Genomic DNA, 10,516 nt, shown 5'->3' with positions numbered 1-10,516 from the left:
CTTAGCAAAAAGTTCTGTTCTACTTTCTTATTCTCATCTGATTTGCAGGGGAAAACAATAACAGGTCAGCAGATATTTGTGATCACATGATCACAGTAAACCACAGACAAGGTTGGCGGGCCTGGGTATAAGAGTTTAACAGTGCGGACTAGCCAGTCCGAAGTGAAGAAACCAGGAGAGACAGGCAGAATGACTCCTGTAGCAGTCTTTGTGATCTTGGCGGCTGCCATCTTCCACATTGAAGCAGCGCCTGTGGTAAGGTTCTGTCATTCAAAAGACTTAAGTAAAATATGTTAACACTCGTTTTTACTGTATACGTTTTGTCTAAATTACTGCTGATGGCTTTCTCTTAGGAAGTAAGAAATCCGATAACGTAAACTAAATGCTATGTGCAGTGTGGGTGGTACCTTAAATACTTATCTAAATCGGGGCTGCCCGACCCTGTTTCTGGAGATTTGCTGAAATGAAGTTTTCATTTCAACCCTAATTTGGCACACCCAATTCTACTAATTAACAGCTCAATGAGATCACGCTGTTGAATGGGGAGTGCCTTGTACAAAAACTACAGGACAATAGATCTCCAGGAAAAGGGATGGGCAGTCCTGATCTAAATTGTGCATTTGAAAAACATTTTGGTTTACTGAAATAGTATTCAATAATATTTACAATTGCATTTACTTACACATATATAGACATGCAAATAACTAAACATTCATTCTGATAGCAGCATTCACCAATAACATATTTCTAAATTAAAAAAATTAAAGTAAATATAGAACTGGACATAAAAGTAGATATTATAAACGGTTGAAAGTTGCTCTTGGAAATGGGACTGTACTTCATGATTTGTGGAAGTCCATTATTGAGTCAATTGCAGCGGTATGTTTTAGTGGCTACTGAACCTGTAATTAAACCAGAAAGATTAACGTTTCAATCCCTGGAAGGGATTTGACGTTACACCCTTGGGTTCTCTACTTCCCCTTTAGTGCTTGCTTAATCATCCAGATACATAATCTCTCTTTACAGGGTAATGGCATCGAATAAACAAAATGCACACCCTAATCCAGGCTTAACATTTTTGGAACTGCATTAAATGTTGACTACGGAGAACTAGCAAACAAGCCTGTGCAAGACACTGAAACAATAAGCATCCGCGGTTGAAGTGGAAAAACAGCCGATGCTCTTTTCTCCAGGAGAAAGGCGGTCACGGAGACGCCTACCCCACCTGCCCGCTCATGGTGAAGGTTCTGGATGCGGTTCAGGGCACTCCAGCGTTCGAGGTGAAGGTCACGGTCTCCAGACAGGAAACGGCCGGCTCCTGGACCAAAGTGACTTCTGGGTAATCTGCAAACACTACTCCATGCTATCACCATGGCATACCAGATCAGAACGCGCAGACAAGCCCAGGAAGCAGAAAGTAACGCCTTTATAACGAGCTGCTGTCTATCTCCTGTTTGATAACACACCCAGGTTTCATTTCAAAATCAACCTCTATTTAAGATTCTCGTGTGATTTTTTTTACCAGTTAATCCCTTCATATTTTTTCATTAATCAGAAACCCAATTTTGTTGTCCAGGGTTACCGGCTTAGCAGGGGAAGTCATGAATCTAATCAAAGAGGAGGATTTTACCGCAGGAATTTACAAGGTGGCCTTCGATACCAAAGCGTACTGGAAAGCCAAGGGCATTACTCCCTTCCACGAAATGGCTGACGTGAGTGAACACAGATGTTCTCCAGGGAAGAAACATTTGTTGCAGATGCAGATTCAGAGTCGGGTTACTGGTTAAACCAATGACCACAATCCTCCCCCAAAAAAGGAAAAAAAATTACTTAAATTCTATTCCTTATTTATACATTTAAGTCATTTTTGCTAATGTCTATCGAAATAGCCACTTTCATAAATTAAAATAACACTTTTTAATATGTTAACACACATGATCTCCCTCAAAGCCAGTGTAAACTTGTAAGGCAAACGATATGTATTTCCAAAAATCAATACAAAATAGTTTCCGTTTTGCTGATTTGTGGCTCTCAGACCCAACGTCAGCACTCAGTCATTATACTCAGGTTGTGCACATTAGGTAGACCGCAGCATTGTATGGGAAGACCAGTGACACGGGACCCTGCAAAATACAGACCCAGGTATCTCTGATAGCAAAAGAAATTGGGGCGAGGATTCGTTAGCTAATCCGTCCTTAACTGACTCACAAGTAAATGCTTAAAAAAAAGCCTGTCAATCATCACTGTGATTGCAATTCAAGAACAGTCAAGAACAGAAGTTGATTGAATCCATGCAAAAAGGAGCTCCTGTCTCCTTTGCACTTAGCAGCATTATATTGGAAGAACAGTGTCAGGAACAGTGGGAAAGCGACTGGGGGGGGGGGGTGTAAGGAGTGCATTTGATATAAAAGAGGGACACCCAGAGGGAAGATCTGACAGGGTTCCGGCTCGTCCCGCAGGTGGTCTTCACGGCGCACGCGGACGGACACCGCCACTACACCGTGGCGATCCTCCTGAGCCCCTTCTCCTACACGGCCACCGCCGTCGTCGCCAACGTGCACAACTGAGCCACGCCTTCACCCGGCAAACCCTCGAGAAGGTAACCGACGGCAACACCCGCCCGCGCTTCCCGCTGCCGACAATGTGCACAGACTGCAGGTTCAGTAACTCAGCGGATGCAGTTTCCTTTCCAAGGTACGCAGTGAAATGTGCAGTGTTAAATCAACTCTTACAGAGTACATCATTATCCCAACTGAATTCATATGTACACTGTTAAGAGTGGAATTGACACTGATCATTTTACTGTGCCAGATAAAACCACTGTGGGGCAAAGTACTTAAGTTTATTCAATTATCCAGCTGTATAAATTGATTGTATGCAAAAACTGTAAACTGTAAGTAGCTCTGTATAAACGTGTCTGCTAAAGGTAGTGTGAACATCAGTATGGGGAGGAAAAATACATATAATTAGCTCTGATGGCTGAACACCCCCCCCCCCCTACACAAATGTAACTGTGCCCATTAAACAAATCAACCGTGTAATTGTAAACCACGTTTTGTTACCCAGGGTCTCCAACGCCGGTCCAATCAGAGAAGAGGATTTTGCATCAGGAACTTAGAAAGTGCCTTTGATACCATAGAGCCTTTTTTTTGTTGATTGCTTTGTTTTTGTTTTTTTTGCCAAGCTGATCAAAACAAAAATTATTGAAAGAAAATAAAACAAGAATCATTCAATGAGGGAAGAGGGGGAATTCTGCTTTGCTAATATTTGTGCATTTATTTTCATACAAGACAATGATAAAAAATATACAAATATCCTATGGACAAATCAGAAGATGGATAGCTTACATGAAAGTCCATTTGTATTGGAGTGACTCTGCTGTTTTCAAGTTGTAATTCTCAGTTTGGATCTGGGTGGGGCAGTCACATGACTAATAAACTAGCCAGGAAAGTGATGTTGATCATTTAATGCGCATTGCGTGTGTAATGGACAATCATGGCGCTTCAATGGTATTTTATGAACAGCAAATGGATACAACAACTTCCACGGAGTAAACTTGTCCTGTTAAAGCTGCCAAAGAAAACTCGCTACAAAACTTTGTGCAAAAAAAATAAAAAAATTAACGCATACAATCCTCTGAAACTACACCCATATCATTCCAAAGAAAAAATAAAAATGAGGCTTTGTTTTCAGAGGAAACTCCTCTCAGCTAAAGCATTGTGGCGCAAGAACATGGCAACCAAAGGATTTGACTTTTGCTGAATTTAAAAAAAAAGGTTACAGAGTCAAACTATGACCGACTTCATCGTCATTAGATTACAAGAGGTGTATAGTGCCGACCGCAATCATCGTCATTGCAGCCGTACTGTCAAACCTTTTTTTCCACAATGACCGGACATGTTCATAGCAAACTCCTCCCCTGGAACTGCAAAGTTTTACAAAAATAATGAAAATCTAAACATGTTCAATCAAAATGCCTCTAATGTCTAGGTCAGAGTTCATAAATAAAAACAGAACAATAGAATGTGCACTCAAACTTCACTGAAAAACAACACAAGCCAAGTCACAGCCAAAAACATAAATTGCATTTCTAAAGAACAGTAAAAAGTAAAACAACAAAATAAAAAATGGGGCGGGGGGTGGAGGGGCCTCAAGGCACATGTATATAAATATATGAATACTGAAAGACTTAATACTCCACATTTAAAATAATTCTACATTTTTTTGTTTTTGTTTGTTTTTTTTTTTTGATATGGTTATAATTCAATACACACAGGCATCAGTGTATTTACCAAGTGGTTGAACTGTAAAAATGAGTCTAGGAGCCTGATGGTGGCCATAGCAGTGATGTATGGATGGAAAAGTTGCACTTTGGTTTCACCTTAATATGTCTAGACATCTACATCAGTACGTTAACTCTGAAGATAAACCCTTGCGAACATGTTACTCCTACTGCGTAGCTATCCCCAACTTTTTGAAAATTATTGTCAACTAATTTCCACTTGGGATTCCTTAAAGGGGGAGAAAGGGGGAGTTCACCCAAAAATGAAATTAAGGTACGTTTCCACTTACCCAGAGTACTATCTACCCATCTAGATAGTTTTGCGGAGATCTAACAAGTTTTCTAGATAACTCAACAGCAACGTCTCTTTCCAAATATATTGCTAGTTACTCAAACATCCACAGAGGTTAATTTGTGCACGGTTTCATCAAGAGCAATTTCTTCGACCAAAGAACGGCAACCGTGTATATATCTGTGCAAAGATTCAACCAAAGCATGGCGGCACAGTGTCAGTTTGTAGTCCTAACACAGGGAAGTTATTCACTGTTGAGATATTAACGGGTGTAATTTATGTCATAGGACAAAACATGACATAGGGTTATGTTAATTACAGACCTTATTTTCTGCATAAATCAAAAACATTGGGAATCTGCCAAGAGAACCCATGGCTTAAAAACACTAACACACTTCCCAGAATTAGGGCTATGACCTAACACGATACTGCCATACTTTGGTCAAGACTTTACGAAAATATACACAGGAGAAACTGAAAGCCCTATGGGGGGAGAAAAAGCACTGGAAACCCGTGGAAGAAGAGACAGGACAGTCAGTACACCGGAAAAGTGGCAGCGTACAATTAATTTCATTTTTAGGTGAACCGCCCCTTTAAATAGGCAATGAAGCATGAAGGCAACACACAAACCCCAGAAAATAAATCAGACTTTAAAACCATGGTCTGTGACAAAATCAACATGGATATACTAATTAAACAGCCTTGTTATGAATCACAGACTTTGTGTATAAATGCACAATGATACAACCGAGGAATGCAGTTATTACACGGTCCATCTTTAAAGATCACACATTGATAGGGAAGAAATATCAATTAAAATACACCAGACATCTGAACACTTGGGTTATTCTGCCAAAAAATAAGTACACATTTTTTTAAACGCTCTTTCGCAGTAAACGTAAATGCCCTTCTGTCTCTGTAGCCTCCTTCGGACACATGCTAAACGTACTAGACCAGACTGAATGCATTTACCAATATCATTTTTCCAGAATCGTCTAGAGGCCTGCCCTTACCCTGGGCAAATAAAAATATTTACAACAGCACCCTCACAAATCCCTACAGCCCATTTCTCCTGTCTAGGCTGCGACAGAAAAACAAGGTAAAGTGCATTTCCCCAGGATGTCGAACACAGTCAGCAATATCCAACTAACAAGATTTTGTTTTATTCATTTATTTATTTATTTTTTAACAAAGAGAATTGAGAAAGGAAGCAATTTTACCTTGTTTTTTTCTTTTTCTTTTAATATCTGCAAATAAACTGCTAGCTACCATAACCTGAATCCTAAATCAGTAGTTCAAGTAAACGCATACCTGGCTAACTAATAAGCCACCTGGCTATTTGATTAGCCAGTTATTTCACAATAACATCAATATTGTCAGGTTAGTAGTCGCATTGTGTCCGAGTTCAGGCAATACATCTCTAAAAAGGAAAATCTACTTAAAAGGGGTGTAAAAAATATACAAGAACAACACCAATATTTCCATTTTCCAATAATCCTTCAGGCTACCTTCATTTTAAATGTTTTAGCCCATTTAGTGTAAAGCTGGATGGTACTCCTGTTTAACTTGACCATTCAGTGTCCTTTCTGAGGTTGGAGACTAGACTGAGGTAAACCGAGCAGGCCATGCTGCTAGTCAGCATTAATGCCTATCCATAAACTATTAAACACGTCAGAATTCCCTGGAAAATGTACGCTCAAGAAGTCTTGGCCATATCACTTATGCTACCTAACATTAAATATGATTCCTCTCAACCTGTCATCTTAAGAATACACATATATGGATGCAGACATGGAAAACGTGAATGAAAAAAACAAAACAATGAAAAACTATAATGACAGTTCATGTCAGCAGGTTTTCCTATTCAAACCCCATCAGAATATGTACACTGTAGTTTTGTCATGTATACAACTTGATATTGTATTTACACAGGATAGCAACCAACAAAAACAATAAATGTGAGATAGTGTGTTGTCAATGTTGACAATATTGTCACAATATTACATTTATATTCTAATGAATGAATGTTTTTTCCATGTTATGGCCAGATTTTTACAAATTATGCAAACTGAATTGAGGCCAGGTTTAAGAACTACCAATTCACAACAGCATTTGAGTTTCATGAGAAACTACAAAAACCACGTTAACTTTCCTCCTAGGAATCCTGACAGATGGAAGTAGCAGCAATATCGATTAATGGCCAAATGAAGTTTGCAAGCTATAACAGCTTATAACATCTTTACCCTCTGGCTACCAAAGAATGGCATATTTTACGAGACAGAAGTTAAACAGATTTAATTCAGAAAACTACGGTGGAGGCTTTCTGCAGACAGCAATTGGCTACGTTACTGGCAGTTTGAGGTCAACTTTTGATTTTCCTCCTCCTGTTGACAACCTCAAAAATAACAAAAACATTTATGGTGACATGGGTAAATGGCAACAGAGTACAGCCGAACCACGAAAAGTCCATAAAGACGTTTGGGGTGGGGGGGGGGGGGGGGAAGAGAGCGCATAAAAAACAAGCTAACGCAACGTTTCCACGATAGCATAACTGCTTGTACGTCCAAAGCTTAAGCACGTAGCCAACAGGTTTACGACCTAGGCCCATTCCTTGAGCCGCTAAAAGACGACGTCGCGTCACCTTCGCCATCTTTCTTTTCGGCATTTTTACAGTCTCAGATAGACCTCTAAGGAGATATAAAATTAAATTAAAACGTGAATCAGACGGGAGAAAAAGAACAAAACTTACAATCGAGACCGGTGGTACATTTTGTCCGGAACATTCTGGCAGAGCTTGCAAAGGGACAAGTGCCCCCCATGGCACTCGAGTGTCCGCAGCACGCCTTCATATAAACAAAACGTCACCTTTAACACAGTGCACTTGAATAAAGGACCAACACCGCTTATGCGTCAACAACAGCAATGGAGTCAAATTTTTTTAAAAATCAGAATTTATACAACAAAAAGAAAAGAAAAAGAAAATGAAATCAATTAAGGCATGCATGAAAGGTGCTGACAAGCTACAGTTAAGAATAGCAACACGTCAAAGCCTCTGCTCGCATTAAACTTATTCTTATAGTCCTCCAGGCAGAAGGCCACTCAGCTCAGTTAATTATATAATCTACTAAAATGGTGCAGGGGAAATGGGACATAGCTGCCAAAATAAAAGTACACTGGAATATGCTTAATAGTTTTACTATGCTAACCATTTTACAAGGCCCTTATTTACACAGGGTCCACTCATGCAAATGATCTCTGCATGGCAGCCAGATATGGAGTGTGCTCATGTAAACACGTGAAGAAAGAGAACTTCTCAAAAAAAGAAAAAAAAAAAAAAAAAACTTAAATTAAAAAAATAAATACAAAAAATAAAATGTATTGTCAAATATACATCACATGTACAAAATCACATTTTATGTTTTCTAGGAAAAAACCCTTGCTTAAAAAAAAATTGTGTGTGTACAAACATATGATATAAACAAATATCTATTGGCTTCTACGGTAATGGTAAAAGCAAAGGTCCAGTCAAAGTCTATGAACTGATATAGAGTTGTGCAATTCAGACGAAAAGCATGGCTTAAGGCCAGGAAAATCTTTTTTTTTTTTTCTTTTAAATTTTCTCAGCAAAATATCGTTCTCACGATCAAACTGAGATTGTTTTAGTTTTGGGAGAGAAAAAAATTACAACCCAGGTTTAGTCCTGGGGCAGTCCATTATCTTACGACACAAAGAAAAAGGCGTTTCCATCGAGTTCAAGGTACGTTCCTGTGCTATAAGCCATCAAACAGGTGGGGAATTCACACTTTTCAACATTTCACACCGCACTTCTAAGAATAGCGTATATTAACATTTCAAAGTGAGTATACTACACGACGTCAGTGTCTTATACACACGGTTCATTTTACAATAGTATTTTACAAAGTATTTTACACGGAACGCAATTTACAGCGTTCATCAGCCGACAGACTTTGACTGGACGTCTCCCTTCAGCATTTTACCAGGGTGGCTTTCGCAAGAATGCAAAGTGAGAGACGAGGACTTGGCGACGGGTTCTCTTAAGGCGACGCACCCCTCCTCTCCGCTCCTCCGAAATGTGATGTGTGTTTTAGTAGCTGAAGCCGACACAGACAACATGCAATGACACGCACGGTCGATCGTTCGTTCGTTCGTTCGTTCGTTCGGTCGACGTACTTCGCGGTGGAATTCTCTCTCGGCGAGCCAAGGTAACTTTGGAAACGTTTCAAACAACGCGTCCCCGCGACAGAGCCGGGGAGGGGGGGAAAAAAAAAAAAGGACAGGACCTTTCTTCCCCGAGGGTGTGGGCATCCCTCCCAGGAGGTGCTTGCGAAACGGCAGAGGACGACGGCAGTCAGTAGTCTGGAATAGGAGCCAGTTCCGGATAAAGGTTGACGGTTATATTTTTATACAGGCTACTCAAAGTGATTTTGGGTGTGTAGTTCAAGTTGTTCAAACCATCAAGGTGTTGCCTCTCTTTGGAGTACCTTAGCAGTTTGTACCTGAGGAGGAAAAATAGTAAAAATAAATCAGATTTTTTTTTTTTTTACTTGCACTGAGCATTACAACAATCACTTCCTTATTCAAGGACACTGGGTTTGGGGGACAGGATTTCACTTTCATGTAAAACACAGTTTCTGGAATGTTCTGTACGGAGAAATATTTGTATTCCAGCTTGTGAGCAAGTGAGTCATACTAGGTACCTTGATCAGTATCAAGACAACCCTTGATAAACCCACAATAGATCTTTGGTTATCTAGTAAATCAAGATTTAAAACATGACAGATTAACAGCACTCAATTCCAAAACCTGTTTTGCTTTCAGCGATGACTACAATCCCACAATGAGCACACAAAAAAGGAACAAGCATAATTTAAAAAAAGACAAAAAAAATGACAAGCTACACGGATCACAAGGGCACAAGGGACTGCTGTTTCCAAAAAGATTTTCTTGTTTGTTACAAAGCTGTTCTGCAGAGTCGAGGCCCATGTACTAAATTTTAAGGTCAGATGCGGACATGACCGTTTACACACAAACAGACACAATGCCCTGCCAAAAAGGGGAAGTAGGACATCAGGAAATACCCGTTTAGATGAACATGTCTGTCAGTACAACCATAGCCACACTACCGCCTACTGCGGTCAGGCTGCCATTTTGCCCGCAGGGTGACATCTAAAGCATAAATTCAAAACTCAGTCTGCAGTATGGCACCGTCGAATACGAAGATGTGAAGGTCCCATTCATCGTACAGTCTGATGTTACACTTACGACATTCACTCCAGTACCTAAGCATTCATTACCAGGAAATGAATCCCAAACTAGGCCGAGGTCATGTGCGTCACCCTGCTTACCATATACAATAAACAGCTAATGCACGTACATAAATATTAGCCTCTCCGTTAGGGGTGTGACTTCTAAACGTTTAACCGCTAAAGTTGCACAAAAAAATGCTAAACGTTTAGGAAAATCTCTATAAATTATTAAATGCATTTTTTAAAATCCCCACATTAAAGTAATTTAGAAACATTTCCCTTTAGTGTCCTATTCTCACTGTGACAGGCTCACGTTTAGTATTAGCGCTGTTCTGCTGTCAGTTTTGATAACCGAGTGTGACTAATACGAATATGGAAAACACGTCCCTCGATCAGTTCAAGTGATAACGTAGATATCGGCTAGCGAAAATCAAACTGACATCACAAAACGCTTTGCAAAGGACATGAGTGGAGAAGTGCCATTTGGTCTATTTGAGCAGAGTTCAGAAAAAGACAAAGGCAAGCTTTGCGCCACTGAGCTATCGCACTCCAACAGCACGCGCGCAATGCGAAAACGGCAAGTACGCTCGACAGCGGCAAGGCCCAGCCGTGCAGCAGCCTCGCTGTCCTCACCACGCATTTGAATCTGCGTCGGCTCTGCACTAGCCGTCACGT

General features: G+C 40.2%; 2 protein-coding genes across 2 annotated transcripts in view; one reads left to right on the top strand and one right to left on the bottom strand.

The window, feature by feature from the left end:
• The first annotated feature begins 121 nt into the window (after positions 1 to 121).
• LOC135260778 (transthyretin-like) lies at positions 122 to 3,636 on the top strand. The gene is made up of 5 exons (XM_064346313.1): positions 122 to 255; positions 1,194 to 1,339; positions 1,577 to 1,712; positions 2,460 to 2,599; positions 3,067 to 3,636. Exons 1-4 carry the CDS (start codon positions 190 to 192, stop codon positions 2,565 to 2,567), a joined length of 456 nt encoding a protein of 151 aa, XP_064202383.1. The 5' UTR covers positions 122 to 189; the 3' UTR covers positions 2,568 to 2,599; positions 3,067 to 3,636.
• Positions 3,251 to 10,516, bottom strand: part of LOC135260777 (beta-1,4-galactosyltransferase 6-like) — a 28,307-nt gene continuing 21,041 nt past the window's right edge. Inside the window, exon 9 of the mRNA XM_064346311.1 lies at positions 3,251 to 9,091. Within this exon, the coding sequence (XP_064202381.1) occupies positions 8,944 to 9,091 (148 nt within the window). The 3' untranslated portion in view covers positions 3,251 to 8,943. The remainder of the gene's footprint in view (positions 9,092 to 10,516) is intronic.

This window comes from Anguilla rostrata, chromosome 8 (genome assembly GCF_018555375.3).
Source record: "Anguilla rostrata isolate EN2019 chromosome 8, ASM1855537v3, whole genome shotgun sequence".
In the NCBI taxonomy this organism is placed as follows: Eukaryota; Metazoa; Chordata; class Actinopteri; order Anguilliformes; family Anguillidae; genus Anguilla; species Anguilla rostrata.
The sequence above is the reverse complement of the archived record's forward strand: the minus strand, read 5'-3'. Positions and strand labels throughout refer to the sequence as shown.